The sequence below is a fragment of the Pelobates fuscus genome, chromosome 12, assembly GCF_036172605.1.
Source record: "Pelobates fuscus isolate aPelFus1 chromosome 12, aPelFus1.pri, whole genome shotgun sequence".
Classification (NCBI taxonomy): Eukaryota; Metazoa; Chordata; class Amphibia; order Anura; family Pelobatidae; genus Pelobates; species Pelobates fuscus.
Genome location: NC_086328.1, coordinates 56,525,118 through 56,548,704, shown reverse-complemented (window position 1 = coordinate 56,548,704; position 23,587 = coordinate 56,525,118). Strand labels below are relative to the sequence as shown.

Below are 23,587 nucleotides of genomic sequence, written 5' to 3'. Positions count from 1 at the left end.
GAGTTAACCCTGCAATGTAATTATTGCAGTTTATGAAAAACTGCAATAATTACAGTTGCAGGGTTAAGAGTAGTGGGAGTTGGCACTCAGACCACTCCAATGGGCAGAAGTGGTCTGGGTACCTGGAGTGTCCCTTTAACCCTGCAAGGTAATTATTGCAGTTTATAAAAAACTGCAATAAGAACACTTGCAGGGTTAAGGGTAGTGGGAGTTGGCACCCAGACCACTCCAATGGGCAGAAGTGGTCTGGGTGCCTGGAGTGTCCCTTTAAATTGGAAAAGGGGGTGTATGTTTCTTCTGCAATTATCTATATTTTCTTCCGTCATCTGGACCGATGTAGCAGCTACCACCAGGTTTGTAGCTATATTCGGTAATAATTGGCTCTGGGGTAGTTGGCCAGAGGAGGTTCGAAACATAGAAGGTTTCTCTCACAACTCAGCGTTATTTGAAGTACCCTCTGTCGGTTTCGGTGATACTTCAATTTTGATAGTTATGGCTCGCTTCAGGTATGATGTGGACCTTTACCGACAAAAGGTCACTCCGGGTCATTCTAAGCTTAGCGTGTCTTTATGCAATCTATAGCTATATACGGAGTAGACCTTTCCGTTTCCAAATTACTTATAAATACTGTTTTCTTTAACCATTCTAGATGATATTTTTGATTTATCACTAAAAATAGTTCAGTGTCTGAAGACCCGAAAAGGCACTGTAAAAATATTGTAATAAATGAAACAATGACTCAAATAAATATAAGATAAAAGTGTATTGGATGAATGTAACAGAATGCAAAAATAGTCAGTAAATAATTAATCTTACCAAAGTATTAGTGATCACAGCATATGTCCTTGTGTATGATGCTCTGCGTGCAAGTGAGAATGGAATAATGGCTGAATGACTGTTAAAGAATGACAACGTCCTATCCTTTCTCCTTCAGTTAAATAGCCATTTTGTTCTCCATAAAGCAGCCCCCACCTGTGTGATTTTCCCAAAAAGGTTTTCTAACTTGTTACATGATGTAATGTATTGCATATCTAAGTTTGGGATATTCCCTAAATGGCTCGAGCTTGTAATTAGCTTACGAAGTGTTTTTGTATATATTTAACTGACAGCACATGTGTTTTTGGAATATTCTCTAGAAGGCTCTTGCCTGTAATTAGCTTACAACGAGTTTTGTATACATTTGACTGACAGCACATGTGTTTGTTCTAATTTAACTTTAACCTTGTGGAAATGTCATTGAAAGTGTAACGTTTTCAAATCTAAGCTAAGTTAAGAAGCCTATTTCAGTCAATAGTCATTCAGTCAGTATTTCATACAACCAAATGTACATTAGTATTAAATATATATATATGTATGCGCCACACCATATAATACACATATATATTGCAAACTGCACATTAAATAATGATCAATACTCCACACTCCCCCACTTGTTTTTCTTCTATGACAAAACCAAAAAGAAAAAACAAGAGAAAAACTGTGAAAAATCTAAAACAAAACAACACTTGTGCCAAAGAGAAGAGAAAGAGAGAAAGAGAAAAATAAATTGCATACAAGTGGTACCAGCAGAAACACAGGAATAAGAAATATAACACAGAGTGACGTAATAAACTGTGTTAAAGCTACATTAAAGTTCTTTAGAGATTTGATTGAAGAAGTCAAATACCAGTATCAAATCTGGAAGTCCAATAGAAGGAATATCAGCGACATAGCAAGAAATATAGTTCATGGAGAGTTCAGAATTAGAGTCCAGGCCGCAGAATGAAATAGCAATTTGCAGCATGAGATTCACCCATAAAATAGCAACAATAGACATTCACAGCAACCAAACAGGAAGTTTGAGAAGTAGGATAACCATGATAGCTCCTCAACTCCTTAGGTATATGCAAAGTTTAGGAAATCTTCGTCCAAGGTAGTATGCAAAGTCTTCATCCTAGTACCGATCGTACCCATAGACAGTAGAGCAGTCAGTAGGAATTCTTCTTAGAAATAGAAATTCTTCACAGATAAGTGTAATAAAAGCAGCTGGATGTACGTTGACAGAGAAAGTTACTGATAATAGAGTGTAGCTGGTAAACCTGTCATCAGAATGTACCACTTAGTATTTAAAATAAAGAGACAGAAACGCCCAAGTGCTGTTTAAAAATAAAAGTAAGGAACCAGTCATGACATAGAAGAAAAGCAAAATGGAGATCTAAAAGAAAACAAAAATAATGTAAGATCATGGACACAGAATATAATCCAAAATTAACGAGGAGTGGGAAGCTGAGAGGGATCCAAAGATACAGAATAACCATTTAGTGTATATAATGGGAGAAGACGTTTATGCTTAGACTCCAAGTCCTCCAATACAGCCACCTTTTTACACAGATTACGATGTAAAAGTTTGAAATAGCAACCACTGATACAGATGAATAAAAATAAAATCAGTTGTAAGAGAGAAATAACTACAACTGGATGCAACATTATATTAAAAAAATGTGTAGCAGTATTACTGTATCCCAAAACAGATTCCCACCATGAGGTCTGACCATCTTGTTTAACAGCAGCAGAGACCTGTTTAAGAATCCCTTGTTTATGTGTGACAGTAATTTGAGCTTGGTGCGAAACACTCTTTAATGAATTAAGCAATGTTGTAATTGATGTTGAGTCAGTTAACCATTTTTTCATCTCAGAACCCATACCCAAGGGCAAATCTGACATGGAAAAATCAACAATACGTTCCCATGATAAATCCAAACTTATGTTAGTAAGTTGAGGCATAGTGAAGTTCCATACTGAAGAAGCAATATAAGACACAGGAATGGAATTACACCACGTGCCAGGCAATAAGTGAGTGCTGAGAAGGGATTCATCCATTGTTTTAAAAATAATTTGATCAGGCTGAAATAAGTGAAAACAAACACGATCTAACCCCAAGTAGTAGACAGGATTTGTAACATTAAATTGACCATGAAAACTACATTCATCCTGATCAACCCAACATGTTTCAGTAGTAGTTTTATATTGGGATGGAGAACATATATAAGAATTAGCATTCGAGTGACACAAGGAAATGTCTACAAGGGTCCAGTTGGAACTATCCGTACCCTGGGCTACCCATTGATGTGAAAGTTCAGGCAACAATAATGAACCATTAGACGGTAGGCCAATTGTAGCTAAACGATAAATAATAGCATCTTTGCCTGCCCATGGTATTAATGTTTGAATGGCACATCTTTCAAGTGAGCAGTCAGATAGAAGAACTTCCCACCACAAAAGATGAGTCATCGCAAAGTCAGTCACAGATTTTGAAGCAGCAAGACTCAACGAAGCAGGCCATCTACCAGACCATAAACTTTGCAACTGAAGTTTAAGATCGGCAGACAGATCAGCCTGAACCTGTGAACATAGCATTGCCCATGCAGTATCATGAGTAACATTGTAAACTGAGTCGACCAGAGTGTGAAACTTATCAGAAATAATCTCAGTTGTATCTACCATAACATGAGTTTGATGCTGTTGAAGCTTAACAATATTAGTATTAATACCATATTGGGTATCCAGACCCGTAGAAGTATGAGAGGCTAAAGAAGCAAGTTTATATCTTAGAATTTCTGAATTAATTTGGGCAGCTGATCCCACGACACTACCATATGTACCTAACCCAGTAGCTAAAATATCTCGTCTAGGGCGATGGTGTGATCGAAGTGATACATTATATAACATGCTTTCATGAAACCACCACTGAAAAGCTCTTTCCTGTACTGATACGAATGGTGTACAATTGGAATATTGTGTGGAAACCAACCATTTATTTAATTGTAAGTGCCAGGTAACCAAACGATATGAAACATCATATGCTACTTGTGTAGCAGAGTCTAAACGAACTTGAATAGGGTCACCTTCTTTAAATGGAGGTGTGGTAGATTCTGGTATAGGAGTAGAGGGAGATACAGAAGCTATAGGAGTAGAAGGTTGAGCTATTTCATCAATTCTAACTATAAACTGTGGAATACCATTGTCTGTACATTGCCATTCACCTACAGAATCAGAGGGGTTGGAAGTATCAACCAAAATAGTCGCAGGCATTGCAACCGAAGTAGAGTCCTGGACTTCTGGACTTCCACAGGTATTAATATTATCCATGTTAGCCATAGGGCGGCGGTTAGAATTATGAAAAATGCCAGAAGTAGTAGATTGCAAATCAATACTGCATATCAGACAAATATTTTTATCAAGATGCGGAAGTGCACCATATTCTGGAATCAGAAGATGGGTTTTATTAATAAACCATAGCTGAGCATAGTCAAATTTTGGAACACTTGCAATAAAAAGTGCAACAAATTGTGGGGATGCAGAACTATGAGAAATATGATATATGGGACGGTTAGATTTAACACTATTACGCTGAAAGTTAGACAATAAGGAAAAGATAAGGTCAATGCTGGTAGTAGGGTGTGAGACTAAATATATAGGTTTAAAAGGAGCAAGCACTTCAGAAGAAGTGACAAGACGCTTCTGCAGATTATGATTATCTGGATGCCAAATGTTAGTAAAGGTATAGAGCAAACACATCACTGTAACGCATCCCATCAAGCAACATGTCCAAGATGCCATAGTCTAATTTGTAGGCTATGAAAACCAATAAAATAATTAGTTATGATCAAACTGTAAGTTACGGACACCAAACTTCAAATATAACATGAAAAATGTGGATAAGGAGATTATTACACAACGTTACTATTTATTATTAGTAAATACATAAAAGTATCACACTAGGCTAGGAAAACATGCAACACATGCAGAAAGTAGTCTAGCCAAAGCTAGTTTTGTACATCCGGTAGGACTGTTTTTATTTTTCTTTGTCCATATGAAGATTAGATGTAAAGGCGCCGATCATTCATAATGAACAGTAGAGTCTGGAACAGCCGTTCTAGAGTCTCAGTCCCTTTGTACACTTTCTGAAAAACAAAGTAAATATAGAATAACAAACACAGGGCTTTAAGAGCCCTTAAACAATTTAAGCTGCATTGCATGCTTGTAGACATTTAAACCATCAGATTTTTGAATAAGATAAACTGAGGGTCCCACTTTGTCCACAATAAGATATGGACCTTCCCAGCAATCTTTAGGAAATTTCCTAGGGTTTTTCTGTCCTTGTTTAAGCATGCACACAGAATCTCCCACTTGGTATTCAGTGAGGTCAGATTTTTTATCAAAATCACTTTTACTTTTTAAGGCGGACACCGCATCTGTGTGCAGCGCCTGTCCTTGTACAGTGGTGAGCCATAGAGAATGTTCTTTGGCCCATTCTTCATTGCATAATGCTACCGAGGTAGATAAATCCATAGGAAGCAAAAGGCGTTCCCAGGAAGGCATACTGCGTCCAAAAAGAACTTCATAAGGAGACATCTGAATATGCCTGTTAACTCTAGATCTCATTCGAGCAAGGACAAAAGGCAGTAAAATATCCCAATTTTTACCATTGGCATTACAGATTTTGCTAAGTTCCTTTTTTATCTGGCCATTCATCCTTTCAACCATGCCTCCGCTTTGAGGGTGATAAGCAATATGGAAATCCCAAGGGAGATCTAACCAACTTGTGATCTCTTTCAGGATAGTATTGACAAATTCACCGCCATTATCTGAATCCATTTGTTTTGGAATCCCAAAGTGACAGAAAACATTTTGCACTAGGATTTTGGCAGTTGTACCAGCTGTTTTGTTAGGGGTAGCAAAAGCTTCAATCCATCGACTAAACGAGTCAATGACAACCAATATGTAACGATTTTTACGGGCTGTCAATGGCAGTTTACCTACATAGTCAACCTGCAGTCTGTCCCAAGGTCCAGTAGGAGCATGTCGCATTAGTGCTCCACGTGTTAGTTGTCTTGCTGGGTCTTGGTGTGCACAAACAATACATCTGTCAATGTGATCTTGAATATCTCTTCTCATAGTAGGCCACCATCCCAGTTTAGACATCCTATCCATACATTCTTGTAATTTGGGATGTCCCCCTGCAATGGAACCATGTACCCATGCTAGCAAACATTTTACCAAATGAGAGGGAATAACCCAGACAGGACCATGTTCAGTGTCTTTGACTAAAATGTCATGCAGAATGTACAATTTTTCTTTACCTAACTTAGGTGCAGGGTCATCAAAAAGCGGAGCGAGTACCAAATCGTACTCTTGATGTTCTCGAAGTACAGACCATTGTGTGCTATCATCGTCAGGGGCATACAACTGTACTGGTGCAAGTGGTGTATGATACAATGCATCTTCCTCTTCCCATAGTGGAATATCAGGAAGACATGCAGCCTCTTTTGCAAATTTATCTGCAAGACTATTCCCGTATGCCAATGGGCCCTTAGATCTATGTGCCTTTACCTTGATGAGTTTGATAAAGCCTATATGATCTTTAGACAAATCCTGTATGCGTTCCCATAAGCCTTTGTGCTGTACTATACTGCCATCAGTGGACTGCCATTTATTGTTGACCCAAAATGTAAGAAGAATCAAAGCTCCTCTGAAAACATACATAGAGTCAGTGACTACAAAGTGTGTACCACCTTTCCCAATTTTGTCTCTGATCAAAGTCAGTAGTGCAGCTAATTCAGCAAACTGTGCTCCTGCCCTTTTACAAGCATACTGAAACATATCAAGAATTGTTCTACCTTCAAGAAGTACACCTGCAAAACCTGTCATGCGCTTACCATCGATGACTGATGAACTAGCATCAATGTACCAAACAGGGTTAGTTCCCACATCAGCAGGGCTGCCTTCTTTAAAAACAGAATGTGCTTTAGGAGCAAGCATAGGATGACATACATGATCCTGACCTTGAATAAGCACACCCAACACATGTACAGAAGGTTCCTTTAATGGTTCCACTGTAATGTGTTCAGTGAGCAGCGTAGTCATCCATCTCACCACACGTTCATTCCGAATGTCACTTAAAGCCAAATTATGTTTTTTCAGCAAAAGCAGGGGATTATGATGTGAACGAATCACAATGTGCTGACCGCTGAGAAGATATCTCAGTCTTTGTATGGTCCAGTATGTAGCTAGGGCAATTTTTTCACAAGGACCAAATTTCAATTCAGGTGGTGTCATTTTGCGACTCAAGTATGCAATAGGGGCTAGTATATCACCATGGTATTGGGCCACTACTGCACCAAGTGTTGTATCAGACACACTAGAGTATAAATAAAATGGTTTGTCTGATGCTGGAGTGCCCAAAACGGGTGCACTAGCTAATGCAGATTTGAGAGACGAAAATGTCTGTGTGTGAGAATCATTCCATTCAAATTTGTTTTGTTTCAGTAGGTCATATAATGGTTCTGCAAGCAAAGCATAATTAGCAACAAATTCTCTGCAGAATCCGGTAAGCCCAAGAAACTGCTGTAAAGATTTCACATCTACTGGTCTTGGTAGGGAGAGAATATGTTTAACCCTATCCTCAAGAATACTTCTGCCTGTTGGACTAAGTTCCAATCCAAGGTAATTAACCTTCTGTTGGACCAGCTGACACTTGTCAGGGTTAAGTTTCAAGCCATGCTTTCTAAGGCATTCCAAAACCTTTTTTAACAGATGAATGTTGCTTTCTCGGGTATCATTTGCGATTAACAAGTCATCAACATACTGAACAACTTTGTTATGCAAATTATGAGACTTTAGAGCTTGTGCTAACATGCTGTGAAAAATTGCAGGGCTATCACAGTAACCTTGAGGAAGAACTGTCCAGCAATACTGTTTAGATTGAAAAGAAAATGCAGTACGATACTGAGTTTCAGGAGTGACTTGTACACTATAAAACCCATTTGCAAGATCTAACACGGTATAGTACTGCATTTCAGGAGTTAATTTAGCAATCAGTTCAGGGTAAGAGGCCACAACAGGTGCTGTTCTAAAAACAGTCTCATTTAGTCGTCTGTAGTCAATGGTTAAACGCCAAGTGTTGTCTTTTTTACGAATAGGCCACACAGGACTCGATCCTGCAGTTTGGCATGGTCGAATTAACCCTCTCTGTAGCAATTGGTCAATGATAACCTCTAAATCTTTTTCTGCCTCACGTGGAATTGGATACTGTTTAACATATGGGTGGTGTGAACCATCCAAAGAAACCATTAATTGTGATTTACCACAATCCAGACTATCTTTAGCCCATACATCGGCATATTCATGCCACCAAGATTCTGTATCCACAGGAGGAGCAGGAGGGTGTTTGATTTTAATACCCTTTACGGCCCCAACATCCTCATGTGGATAGACAACATGCACAGGAGGCAAATCGGAGTCTAAACCGATCAGAGTATTCTCAGAAGGGCTAGGACTCTCCACAATATTCCAAAGCATGTGATTTATTAAATCAATGATAAACCCAAACTTTACAATATCCGGAGCTCCCAACAGAGATAACGCATCTTTTTCCAAAAACACATCAGAACGTATAGTCTTAGAGCCAATCGTCAATGTCCTAGGTTCAACATACACTGTTTTTGGCATTCCAGTAACCCCCACAATGCAAGCAGTAGTAAATTTGTCAGTTTTAGGTGTACCAGATATTAGTGTAGCAGCTGCCCCTGTATCGATTAGAGTGTTAATTTTCTCCCCATCTACCAACATAGTACACATTGGTCGTCCCCATTTATCTAGATTCAGAGGCCAGTCGAGACAAAGAGGAGAGGAGAAAACACATCCCTAGCAGGAGGACAGGGGGGGAAGGGAAGGTGTTAGAGCTGCAACAGGCGTTAAATTAGCTTGCTCTACTTGTTTTCTAAGTAGCTCAACAGAATGTTGTAACGCTTTCTGAGAGGCAATAATATCCCTCAAGGGAATCCACTCACCATCTTTTCCTATGCCACGTCTTGTAGTATTAAATCTACCTCTAAAGCCACCCCGTCCACGGTACTGTGGACCTTCAGTCTGCCAAGTATTAGAGGCATTATTTAATTGCTGTCCATCTCTCCAAGATCTTTGAGCCTGATATGTTATTTCAGAAATCGGAGAGGGTTTAAAATATCTATCCATTTCAATTTGCAAACGGTCAAGCCATGAATTAAAGTCCACATTCCTCATGTCACCATAACAGATGGTCATAACATGAGAAATGTTACTTGGTACAAGAGTGAAAATTAACTCCCGCACTGCTGGATCCAATTTAAGGTCAGCTTGTATGTCAGAACGTTTTTCTGAAGAAGTAGCCCCATTAGTAAGAGCAGCCAGGAAAACAATTACTCTGTTAGCAGTTTCTGTGATTGACTCATTAGGAAGTGAGATAAAAGCTTTGTTAATCTGGAACGGACTAGACAAATGAAATAGCTTATGGCAACACCGTTCTAACAGCTGAGGAAAAGTTTGTGCAAAACCTTCTATAACAGCTGAACAGGATCCCAGACCTTTTAGAAAAATCTCTATTAATTGTGAATCCGAAGAACCCCAGCGAAGGAGTTTTCCGATCCAATGTGTAAATCTATTGAAATCCTCAACAGTACCCTTATTCACTGGAGCTTGTCCGATCTCAGATAAAACAGCTCTGGCTTCCGTAGCTTTAATAGATGTAGTAGGGGACATGTGTACGTTAACGGGATCAGAAATCACAACATGTCGTTTAGATTTAGCCTCGTTAAGGTCACTTTGCAGCTGTTTGTTAGTAGACTTAAGGTCTTGCGTAGTATCATGCAATATGCTAGCAGTTTTTTCCTGTTTTCTAGTAGTAGCCTTAAGTTTGTCATTTACACGTTGTAACTCGTCATTGTCAAGCCTAAAACGTTCAAGGTTAGTTTTAGTCTCAGTTAATAGTCGTGCAGCCTCAGACAACTCTGCTTCTAAGTTTCGTCTCTGCTGGTTTTCTTGCGAAAACGATTGTTTTACATTATGTAAAGTCATTTCCATATCATTATATTCTTTTTCTATTCTAGCATGATGTGCAGAAATTTCCTTCAATTTGTCATCTGATAACACTTCGTTAGCCTCTAATTGGGGACCACGTGTTATAGGATTACAAGGAACAAGATCAGTTTTAGAGTGTTCAATTGGCAATTCTGGATACAAATGGGTATACGTGGGAGGAGCAGTGGGGACACAAGTTACTTGTGAAGGAAACTCAATATTTTCATTTTTATGCTCCATCCATATTGCATTGTCGTCTTCATTAATTAAAGCAGAAGGAAGATCGACTGACAAGGTGGCAATCTGATACCATTTGTTTTCATGAGCAACAGGGGATTTTTTAAATATAGCACTTCCCCGTGCTTTACCTCCTAGTTTTAAAGAAGGAGAGTGCTTTGTACGCAGGCATTGTAAGGTGTCTACAGCTTGATCAAGAATTATATTTTTGGATTCTAACTTATGAACTTTATCTTGTAAGAATCCAGCAGTGTGAGCTGCATTTTGTGCCTGGGTGCGGTAATCTTCTATTTGTACATGCAGCGTATTAATAAGAGAAGCTTGCAGATTAAAACTAACTTGCAACTGTTCAATCATTTGAAGGGACATTAATAGCATATCTAGTAAAGCTTGCAAACTCCTACCCTTTTTTACGTTGCCATCTTTAAGCTGCATTATTGAGGGTAATACTTGAAAAATGTCCTCTAGAAACAGTGCATCACTTATATTTTCGCCCAACTTAAATGGACCTCCATATTTTTTAATCCAACATTTTATAAATTCTTGAAACACAGAAGGGAAAGAAAACAAAACAGGGGAATCAACGGATCTCTGTTCAGTATTTAAATCAATAGGGTCACTTGAACTAGTTTCAAGATTACCTATCCTATTTGGAAACTTAAAGAAAGACATACTTACAAAACGAGAATCCTCCCGACAACTGAGTACACCGTGTTCTCCACTGCAAAAGACACGACTAAACCTCCCAAGGACGAGGCCCCCAGAATGTCGGTTTCGGTGATACTTCAATTTTGATAGTTATGGCTCGCTTCAGGTATGATGTGGACCTTTACCGACAAAAGGTCACTCCGGGTCATTCTAAGCTTAGCGTGTCTTTATGCAATCTATAGCTATATACGGAGTAGACCTTTCCGTTTCCAAATTACTTATAAATACTGTTTTCTTTAACCATTCTAGATGATATTTTTGATTTATCACTAAAAATAGTTCAGTGTCTGAAGACCCGAAAAGGCACTGTAAAAATATTGTAATAAATGAAACAATGACTCAAATAAATATAAGATAAAAGTGTATTGGATGAATGTAACAGAATGCAAAAATAGTCAGTAAATAATTAATCTTACCAAAGTATTAGTGATCACAGCATATGTCCTTGTGTATGATGCTCTGCGTGCAAGTGAGAATGGAATAATGGCTGAATGACTGTTAAAGAATGACAACGTCCTATCCTTTCTCCTTCAGTTAAATAGCCATTTTGTTCTCCATAAAGCAGCCCCCACCTGTGTGATTTTCCCAAAAAGGTTTTCTAACTTGTTACATGATGTAATGTATTGCATATCTAAGTTTGGGATATTCCCTAAATGGCTCGAGCTTGTAATTAGCTTACGAAGTGTTTTTGTATATATTTAACTGACAGCACATGTGTTTTTGGAATATTCTCTAGAAGGCTCTTGCCTGTAATTAGCTTACAACGAGTTTTGTATACATTTGACTGACAGCACATGTGTTTGTTCTAATTTAACTTTAACCTTGTGGAAATGTCATTGAAAGTGTAACGTTTTCAAATCTAAGCTAAGTTAAGAAGCCTATTTCAGTCAATAGTCATTCAGTCAGTATTTCATACAACCAAATGTACATTAGTATTAAATATATATATATGTATGCGCCACACCATATAATACACATATATATTGCAAACTGCACATTAAATAATGATCAATACTCCACACCCTCCCTCATTTATTAATTAATATTCTACTAGTGTGGGCCCTCTTTTATTTCCAGGCCTACCACATTGTCGGTTTCGGCACACCTAAACCAACTTTATCCTATAACAGGTTACGCCACAACACATTCTTGTATTACAAATATATGTTGCCCTGAACACAAATATATATATAATTTTTTACATTTTTTTTTTTTTTTAATGGTTCTCTTTTTATGTATCAGGAACCTGATGCTCTGATATGAAAATAATTTTTACGAGGCAGATCTTTCTACTGATTTATATTGCATATAACATGTAGTAGTAAAAAAGCTTAGATGTATTTTTGGTGACTGCATATGTAAAGTACAATATACACATTACAGAGAAACATTGTTACTTACTGGGCCATATTATGTCGAACATTGTTTGCAAAAAGAAATGGATCGTTCTTTTCTTCATTACAAGGCACATATACTGGAAGAAACTAGAAGGAAAAAAAAGGTGCGTATAAAAGATTATTACATTATTTTAAAATAAATGAGCACAGATCTACGCAACTGCTTACATTTTTCTTACCTCCACTTCAACAATGGTGTAGATTTGACAAAATGTCATGAGCAGAAGTTTGGTGCTGTAGATTAAAAAAATAAAAAGAATAGAAGCAAGAAAAATAAATCTGGAAGTAATCAACTTATTGCTGTTCATACAACAATTATAATTACAAATGTATATCCGGTCATATCATTGCACTGGAACTAGTGACTTTTCAAAAGGTTGTACTTTTCGGAGTATGAAACTCAAATAATGGTTTGCTTTCAATTATGTTCCCGCCAAATATGAAATATACTACCAGATTAAATTTTGTAACATGACTAAGCTGGTTCTGTCCAAAGTCTAAGGGCCACTTCTCAGTGGTGTATTCTGATTTTGTGCGGCCCTAGGCACCCCTCCCCCCTTCCAAATATCTCTTCCTGACAGACACACACCCTCACTGATGCATGCACTGACATACACTCACAGCTCCAAAGGGGCACCCATAGTGAATTGATTGGGGTGCTTAGCCCAATACGAATCTGGTCTGGATTCCAAATCTACACAGAAAAAAATGGGAATTGTGGGCACACCCAGAAAATGCACTCTAAGCAGTGGTGTTGCTGTAAGACCAAAACATTTACAATTTCCATTCCTAATTTCCATTTTTTCTATGTTTCTTTGGGACCCTGTCTGCCTCTGTTACAACTACCGTATTTATCGGCGTATAACACGCACTTTTTCTCCCTGAAAATAGGGGGAAAATGATGTGTGCGTGTTATACGCCGATATACCATATTTACTTATCTGTCTTGAAGCGTGGGCTGGCATCACAGCGCGCACCGCAGTACTGGAACTTCAATTTCAGGTTCCGGTTTCCGGTGGGACTGAAAGGAAGTGTGCACACTTCCTTTCAGTCCCGCCGGAAACCGGAACCTGAAATTGAAGTTCCAGTACCGCGATGCGCGCTGTGAAGCCGGCCCACGCTTCAAGACAGGTAAGTAATTATGGGACAAGGGGAGGGAAAGTGAACTTGGGGACACTATGGGAGGGGGTGGAGAATACTATGGGAGTGGGGAGAATACTATGCGAAGGGGGGGAACACTATGGGTGGGGGTGGAGAATAGTATGGGAGGAGGTGGAGAATACTATGGAAAGGGAGGGGAACACTATGAGATGAGGGGGGATCACTATGGGAGGGGGTGGAGAATACTATGGGAGGGGGTGGAGAATACTATGTGAGGGGGTGGAGAATACTATGGAAAGGGGGGGGGACTATACTATGGGATGAGGGGAAATTTCCTGGAATTTCCTTCTTAAAATGAGGTGCGTGTTATACGCCGGTGCGTGTTATACGCCGATAAATACGGTATATTATCTAAAAAAAATTCATAGCTATGTTATACTTGACAAATTTTTGTTTTGTTTTACTTATGTTGTATTGTTAAATTCAAAAAAGTGAGTGACTAGCCACTTCAGACTATAGAACTGTGACTCTAAAGGTTGTCCTAAACACTGCTGCCCTATACTGTTTTAATGTACTTTGCATTCTGTATTGAAATGTATGTTTGCATGTAATCACTATAGCATTCATATGCTAGCAGCCAAAAGCCGCTAGCATTTACATGGTTGTTTCACAAACAGCAACTTTAACAGTACCGAACCCAAGCCCACACACTGAGGGTCGTGTGGCACCAATTACCAGATTGCAACATTGTTGCAATCGGTAGTTAAGTGCTTTCCTGGGTGGCCATCGTTCGACTACCGACCACGCGGCGGTCGGCCATCTTGGATCCTTTGTCTCCTCAGCGGTGTTTGGTCGTCGAGCGCCTGGAACTGAAAACGGCTACTCGACGGCATGAACACCGCTGTACTTCCAGGCTGTTCGGGAGCTCCGGTCTTCTCCTATTGTGGTTCCCCATCGGTGTTCGGTACTTTCAAACAAATTTAATAAGAAAGTGTATTTCGTGCAGCGTTCGGTTGTTTTAGCTGGGATCTGAGTGGTATTCACACGAAATGTGCACCCAGACCACAGATATCTACCGAACGTCAGTTCGTCAGAATAACACAAATATTGTACAAGTGGTGAATTTAAATGTAAAATGACGGTTCTGCTGTAAGGAGGGATAATCCACTTAATGGTATATTCCAGTGGGAGTATCCCTCTCATGCAGCAGTGCCTGATGGGAGAAATGCTCCAAAGGCCCCCCATGTAGTCCCTTACTGTATTACCCCTGCTATGGCAGTAAGGAAACCCCTTGCATGGGGACTTGCATAAATGCTGGAAGCTGTGAATAAAGACCTCAGTTGACTCCCAGAACTGTGTTTCGTCCGGTTACTGGGGGATTTGGGATATTGCCTTACTTTTCAGCGCTGACTGTGGATTACCTTTCATACCAGCGGAGATCGTGGGATTTAATATTGCCACTCCGCTACAGTATTGCTTCATGTACACTCTTGACACTATATCTGTTCCATGACAAATTTCCTATTGCTGATACTGTGCTTGACAGGTATGTTTCATTTTACATTCACAATAAAAATTATATATATATTTCCTGACCATTATTCATGGCAGCATTTACTCATGGGTTATCTCCTCCCCTCACAGCAGAAAGGACTGGAAATAGAACTTTGAAACTGGTATAAATAGATCCTCCCCCTTCCCATCAGGCAGTCTTTTTTCCTGTCCTTCACAGCAGTTTGGAAGGAGTCTGCTTATGCAGGCCTATTTTTTTTTTTTTTTTTTTTTATGCTCAACAGGCAATATTTTTTAGGCCCTGCCAGGGTTCAGCCTCTAAGCCCTGAAAACCAGCAAACGCACTAAGATGAAAGTGACCGGGGGTCGGACCTAACCTTTCCCTGAAGTGATGAAAATGGTCCAGACCACTGGGCCTCAGTATCTGTACATGAACTGGTGGTGGTACAGCATCAGTATGTTTCCACTATATGCTCTAATGTATGAATTGGTATGAAGTCTCAGTGTGTGTCCAGTATATGCTCTATGTATGAGTTACTATGAGGACACGGCCTTAGTATATGTATCCACTATATGCTCTATGTATGGGTTACTATGAGGACACAGCCTCAGTATAGGTATCCACTATAGGCTCTATGTATGAGTTACCGTGAGGACACAAGCTCAGTATATGTATCCACTATATGCTGTATGTATGAGTTACTGTGAGGACACAGCCTCAGTATATGTACCCACTATAGGCTCTATGTATGAGCTACTATGAGGACACTGTGGCAAAAGCAGCCACTTTAAACTGTATTTTCTTAAATGTGTGTATACCGCTTTAAGAACCAAGTATGTATGTATAATGTATTTCATGCGAACAATAGCGTTCGTATGCTGGCGGCATGAAAACCGCCAGCATTCATACAATAGTTTCACAAACAGTGAATTTCAACACTGTTTGTGAAACGAACAAACTACCGAAGGGAGACCACACACAGGAGGTCGTGTGGCTCCCATTAAGTATTGCAACATTGTTGCAATCGGTAATTAGAAGGATTCAGGGTGGCTACCGACCACGCAGCGGACGGCCATTGTGGATCCTTTGTTAGCCCAGTGGTATTTGGTCGTCGAGCGCCTGGAACTAAAATCGCTACTTGACATAAATACTGTGACCTGTGATTAAAAGCTCAGTTGACTCCCAGCCTATGTGTCGTCTAGTTCTTGGGAAGGAAGGATTCTTACAACGCTACCAGGATTATTGTATGCTCTATTTATTTGCCTGGATTATTTGATGCTGTTTCGGTTACCCAGCGGAGATACTGTGGATTATACTACCTCTCCGCTACAATTGGTGGCAAGCGACGGGATTTAAACTACCCAGCAAAGCAACGTTCGGCAGAAATTAAAACGAATAGAGGAAAAGAAGCAGCAATTTCGTGAGTTAGCTCATTCGGATGAAACCGGAACCCGTGGAAGCACACGAATAGCCGGTGAATGGGAACGAATTATGCACTTTTAAAGTGAAGCACATTGAAGGAATTACTGGAGGCAAGAGGTGCAGAAGCCAGCAACAAGGCAAAGGCTATATTAATCGCAGAGCTAATGGAAGGAGACAGAGCCGCAGCTGCTGCAGCACCTCCAAGGGAGGAGGAGCCAAATTAATTTGAGAAGGAATACAGGAGCAGGGTGGCTCTACTTCCAACCATACCATCTGAAGAGATGGTCGGCAGGATTTTTGCAGATGTGCAAGAATACATCTTGCTTCGGAGGACGCAGATGAACCAGCAAGCAGGAGAAAGAGCCACGACGCCTGTTAACATTATTCCAGGGAAAGCTAAAATTCCCTACCAAGCGTTTAAGAGCTATTCAGAAGCGGACAGTGGGGTAGATGACTACCTGCAGGACTTCAAAAGGTTGTGCCAACTACACGACATCAGTGAGGCAGATCGGGTACCGCTACTAGCAGGGAGATTATCCGGTCACACAGCAGAAGCGTACCGGGCGGTGCCAGATGAGGACAGCAGAGACTATAGCAAGGTGAAACTGGCCATTTTAGCCCGGTATGCGATTACCACCGAGGCATACTGTTTGAAGTTCCGGGACATTAAAAAGACCACAAAAGACACTCACGTGGAATTGGCACACCGCCTACAACAAGCTTCAAAGGGGTGATTGGAAGCTACCCAAGTTAACACCATGGAGGACCTGTTCCAGTTAATGGTCATGGAACAGTTCTTCAAGGGGATACTGTCCCAGCTACAGGATTGGGTCAGGGACCGCAAGCCACAAACCCTGCAAGGGGCAGCCAAGCTGGCGGATGAGTACCTAGACACCCGGAGGGACCAGCACACTCAAAACCAAACTATATATAAACCCACACCGACGATACCCGCTGTGACCCCCACGATCCAGCCATGAGCTGGGGTAAGCCAAAACACTTACACCACCAGGTACCCTGCACGTCCCCCAATTCGGTGCCACACCTGCAACCAGCAAGGGCATATCCAGCGAGACTGTCCACGCAACCGACCCAGGCCCAGCTGGAATAATGCAGGACCCAGCAACCGAGCAGCCGTACACTGTGTGCAAGCAGAACCGTGTAGAGCACCCAAAACCATCACTCCTAGGGAAGAACAGCTGGGGACCCTGCATGAGGTAAACTCAATTCAAGCCGCCTCACACCATCGGCAATAGCATAGACATGAGGTACATATGAAAGGGAAAAAGGTGCAAGTACTTTGTGACTCTGGGGCCACCTTGACCCTAGTCAGGAACCATCTGGTACCTAAGAACAACTTAACGGGAGACTGTGTTGCTGTACGGGTGGCAGGGGGAGCCATTTATAAAGTACCTACTGCCAAGGTACATTTGAATTGGGGAGCGGGCATGGGAATGTGGAGGTGGGGATGATGCAGGACCTACCCGCTGACGTCATTTTGGGCAACGACCTGGGGGAGCTGACTTCAGCTTTTGTTCCTCAACCCACAGTACAAGAGGCGTATCCAGTTGTGACCCGTCAGGAGGTCCGCACCACAGCTCCGCCTAACCACTCTGAGGCTCAGGTAAGCAATGTACCCCCCATGCCCAATGTCACGCCCTGGGCGTCCCCCCTAGAATTTGGTTCTGAAGTGGCCCTAGATCGCTCCCTGCAGATCTACAAAGATCGCATTAATAAAGACTAGGCAGGATTAGAAGGGGAGAGATACACCTGGGACAAGGGGCTGCTGTACCGTCACACAGAAAAGGTAGTGTCCGGATCTATACCCCTACCCATTAAACAATTAATAGTGCCTCGAAAGTATAGACTGGAGCTATTACGTATCCCCCATGACATTCCTCTGTCTGGGCACTTAGGGATCAGCCATACTAAACACAGGCTGACCCAGAACATCTTCTGGTCAGGGATCTCACAGGACGTCATGCGATATTGCCAGACCTGTGATACCTGCCAGAGGGTAGGGAAGAGGGGAGACCGATAATTGAGGAACCGTCTTCCCATAATTGAGGAACCGTTGCGTAGGGTGGCGGTAGATATTATAGGACCCCTATCAAAACCCAGCCCCTTCGCCAAGAAATATGTCCTGACCGTGGTGGACTATGGCACCAGATACCCTGAAGCAGTAGCCTTGACTAATGTGCACGCAGAGACGGTAGCGGATGTCCTGATGTGAATATTTTCCCGTGTGGGATTTCCCAAGGAAATTATTTCGTATAGGGGCACCCAGTTTACCGCCGAAGTCGCACAACAACTCTGGAAGATATGTGGGGTTCAGCAAATACTGAACTCTGCTTATCACCCCCAGTCCAATGGGCTCTGTGAACGGTTTAACAGAACACTTAAACAGATGATCCGTACGTTCATAGACACTCAGAGGGACTGGGAAAGGTTTCTACCCCACTTGCTGTTTGCCTATCGGGAAGTACCTCAGGAATCCACCGGGTTCTCTCCTTTCGAACTATTATTCGGGAGGAGAGTGAGCGGCCCCCTGGATTTAATTCAGGAACACTGGGAGGGAGAAGAGACTATTAACGGCATCCCCATCGTACCCTATGTGCTAGAGTTTAGGGATAGCCTGGAGGTGCTGACCCAGAATGTACGCGACAACCTCCAGGCGGCCCAACAAAGGCAGCGCAGATGGTACGATAAGGGGGCCAGGAACTGCAGCTTTCAGGTGGGGCAACAGGTGCTAATTTTACGACCCGTCCACAAGGACAAACTAGAGGCTTCCTGGCAGGGCCCATACAAGGTGGTAGAGCAGATCTGTGATCTGTGATCGGTCCGGTCAAAGGCGCGGGAGGCAAGCGCATGCTCCATGTTGTAACCGCTGGCGGTTCCCTTATTTACCACTATAATGTCTTAAAGCATACAACTTAGTAGGGCTAACCATACAGATATCTTAGCCATAATTTTATATAGTTAGTAAGAGATCCTCTATTTAACATATGTAAATAATTGAGAATACAATATAAAATAAGGATTGTCTTGGAAGCAATAGTTTTGTCTTTTTGGATATTTATTATATAAAAATATAAATATAAAATAGCAGCGTTTATAAGATGAAATTAAATGCTTGCAAATATCATTAATAGGTTAACATACCCTTCTGAACATGTCATCATGTCAGCCTCTCAGTCATTTTCAGATGGAGCAGCTTCTGTCTCCAAGTCTCTCCCCTGTTTCTTAACATTTAAAAAGTACACCTATTTATACCTTAGGTGTCATCATTTTATGGTCACTGTAGTTCATATATGAAAAAGTTACTTCTCTACTTTAAATCAATTTAGGACCTCCCTTCAGATACAAGGCCATAACTAAAAGCAAGTGCACACATCATGGGAAACTCCCAGACCTGGGGAACTTCCACCAACTTGGGTCAAGATGGCTTCCCAAAGTCTGAATAGCTTATTTGTTGTTTATACTAAGACAAAAGTGCACAGTCGTGGGAGATTCCGGATTTGGGGAAGTTCCATTAACTTGGGGTTACCACAGTATATTGTGTACTGAAAGAGTCGTAGTATAGCCTTGAAGCCTTGTTTATGCATTATTGTTATTGTAATTTGTCTGGGACAAAATGGCGCAAACATATTATGCACTGAGGTTATTGCTTAAAGAAACATCTATGAAAAACAATATGTTCCATTTCTAACACCTTGTCAATTTGCAATATCTCTTAAAGACAACGTACACAGTTTAAGAAATACAACATTTCATTCTAAAACTTGTAATATTTGCATTTGCCCATAACACCCTCTCCATTAAACTGTGGGCATTGTAGAGCATTTCTTCCTTAAATTAGTGAACCAAAGTTCTCCAACAGTCTTTAGGTTTTTTGTGCTCCCAGCATCTTTGATCATTGTTGTAACAGTAAAATATCCGTAGTGTGATCTTTTCCTGTAAAGGTGGTTGATTAAAATGAGCAAAGCTTTTGTCTGGGAAAGAATTGATAAGAACACCAAGTTCCAGAGTAAGATATTCTTGGATGGATCCAGATACGAATTGTAATTCAAAGTTAAAAGTAGTAATTGTATTTTTAATCCAAAGTCTTAAAGGCCTGTAGAAGTTTACATTGCTGGAGGTTATGTTTGTAGAATACCCGGGTATTTGTTGTAGAGTATAGGTTGTAGAGTCAAGCTTTCCAATTATTTGGCTAGAATTGGTTGCAGATATTGAATCAGCATCATTTGTTATCACCGTGGTGATGGCGTTGGTATTTGTCTTTGCTTTTTATTTAATTTTTTTTCATTAAATATTTTTACACCATTTATGATGTGTATAGATTGGATACTCTCCGATATTCTTTTACGGAATAAATTAATTGACAGCATTTCCAAGACATTGTCTTAAGTGACATGGATCCCATTATAGTAAATGTTATGTTGATACAGCGATCGAAGTGGATTCTCAAGAACGCCTCTTTTTGCTGTATTGGAATCTTTTTAACCTCTCAGTGATAGACATCTCAATGACACCAGGTGCTGTTGTGCTAAAAATGTTAACAGGTAAAATCTGTGGAAAAATCTTTACATTTGTTATACTTTGTATAATAATGATAGATGAAATAGTAACATAGTTAATCTTTCTAGTGTTTTGTTTGAGAGATAAAACCATTGTATATGATTTAGAGATATAAGGATAATTTGAAACAGTATTGACCACCTTTGTTCACAATGATATGTAAAATTATATTCTCTTTAAATGTTAAAAATACTCTTTTATTCAAAATCTCTCAATATATTTAGAATTGTTGCTAATTGGAAATATGACGTTATTCATCTTCATTTGTCCTGTTAGGTAGAAGACAACTTATTCCCTAAGTTACAATTAGTAAATATAATAACTACAGTTATTAGTGGCTTAAAATACCAGAAACACCCACAAATTGTCTAAAAACATTATTTTTTTTTTTTTTACCAAGATCTGACATTAATTGTTTAAATATATTTTTCAGTGGCTGTTGGGTGTAGCTTAAGATGATTTGGATTTTTTATTATTTCTAAAAGTGAGTTAATAAAGCACTCAGATACAATATTGAAGGTATTTATATTTTAACTCTACCTTTGTATAGGTGGCTTTATGTACCTTTAACCATCACAAAGCAAATAACATTTTCTTGGTATTTGAAAAACCGATAAAATATTTGATTACGTGTATTTTAATATATATACATAGAGTGGTATGGATGTTGAATTTATATCTTTCACATCTTTTCACCAGTTTGCAATAAGTGACCTAAATGATCAATTTCCAAAATCATCATGTATATCACCTGGACGGGTTAATCCATAATACTCTTTTACTTTCCATTGACTGGCCTTAGCTATGGCAGACTGAATATTTTTATCATTATAAATAAACTTTATGATAGTTGAAGTAAAGTTTCTGCCTGTCTTTCAGTTACATTTTAACTGTTGAAGTACTTCACTTATATTAATTAGATTGTATTCATTATACCACTCTGCAAACTTAAACGAATATCGAGTAGTTTCTGATGTAATAAAAACATTTAACATTTTCTTCTAAAGTTTAAACATTATTCATTATTGCAGTTGTTATTGCAATCATATGATCTTTAACTATCATGATTCAATTATTCATCTGGGTAATTAGCTGTTATGCTCTTATATTTTGTCTAATATATTTGTTTGTAGGCCATACTGCAGCTGCATTTGGCATTTTAGCAATAATCTTCAATTGCGTTTCAGATATTCACAAAGTCTATGCACCTTTGAAATTAACACATTATGTGTTTATTTTATACCATTAATTATAGTATCTGTATTATATTACACGTTGTCACTGACACATTTCTAATACAGGGAAAAAGATAGCATGATTGCTTTAGTAATTATAATTTTTCTGTCCATGCACCACATTCCTGGAAGTCCAGAATATAGCAAAAATCCTTTGTCGTTTGATTCTATGGAGCCATTTAACATTTTGATTGGTATAGTTATACCAAAAGAGCAAGGAATACATCGGTAGATCACATCTGCAACAGAACCATTACAGATTCCTTGTTGTATCAATGTTTCTGTCTTTATGTATACAGGAGTTCCTTGCTTTGCAGGTATGTACATAATATGTAGAGTTTAAGAAAACTGCAAATCGTTCTTTAGTACAAGTGTCCCATGATGTCAGGTTTCTGAAAGATTTTGCTGGCCTTTTATATTCCATTCTCTTGGCAGGGCTTCTGCTCTTAGTAGGCCTGTGTTGTTATTATTGATTAATTGCATCAAGGTTTATTTCGTTAATTGATATGTTTCTGCCGAACTCAAATCCACATGCCACCAAATGTCATTGTAAAGTTCATTGTTACAGAATATTGTTCCAGGATGGTTTTTCACTCCAGTGGGAAATCTATATTCCTCTTCTTCTGCTCCTTCCTATTAACCACTTTTTCTGAGTTGTAGGTAACAATCTGTGTCTTGTACTGTGAGGTGCTTTGATAGTCAATCTGGTTTTCCCAGTACCGTGTTCCATCTCTAGGAACAGCTGGGTGTTGACAGTTATCAGCCTTTATTTCTTTTTCCGGTCATCTTCTGTCTGGAAACATAATAGCAATGTCCAGAACTAGCATAGTACTTCTTTTCAGCATAAGAAGGCTGTTTGCGGTAGTTATTCAATGATAAACTATATGGCAAAGTATTTTCTTACATCACCTTCATAGGTGCATCCAAGTCTTTCACAAGCATCTGTCTCGTCTTTTTCTGTTTTCAGCATGCTTTGCCATCATCGTTGAGTCCATTATTAGGATTTGTAATAGTCCAATCACATCTTTCTCATGTATGATCATTGTAGCGGACTGGACCCTGCACCAGAGTCTGCCCCAGTTTCCTGGAGGGGACTGCTTGCTCGCCTCCTGCCCTGTGATTATGGTCCCTGGGAGATATGGCCCTTCAAGTACAATATTTGGGCATAATGGATTATGTATGACCTTAATGGCCCTTTAAGAACCATCTGGATACATACTGTGGAGTTACTGGGTGACCACCATTTCATGTATCAGAGGCACATGGTGAGAACAATGGATGAAGCACATGGTGAGAACAATGGATGGCGGCCATTTTAACTCACAGACCTTGTTGTGACTTTTCTACACGGTGCCATCTTGCCGGTATTTGGCACACAAAGACATTGTACAGTAGTTTTAAACTATATGACAGGGGACACATTATACAGTAATTATTTTTTTATATAATCTGTATATGTTCTGCGGAATCTGCATTAAACTGTATCTTCCAAACTACTGAATGGATCTGGGTGAGTTTTG

At 39.8% G+C, this 23,587-nt stretch overlaps 1 protein-coding gene across 2 annotated transcripts in view; it reads right to left on the bottom strand.

Moving 5' to 3' along the window:
• Positions 1-23,587, bottom strand: part of LPCAT2 (lysophosphatidylcholine acyltransferase 2) — a 1,632,697-nt gene that overhangs the window by 423,322 nt on the left and 1,185,788 nt on the right. For both annotated transcript variants that reach the window (XM_063438673.1, XM_063438674.1), the window contains exons 9-10: positions 12,398-12,452; positions 12,223-12,305 (exon numbers count right to left, since the gene is read on the bottom strand). In XM_063438673.1, the coding sequence (XP_063294743.1) occupies positions 12,223-12,305; positions 12,398-12,452 (138 nt within the window). The remainder of the gene's footprint in view (positions 1-12,222; positions 12,306-12,397; positions 12,453-23,587) is intronic.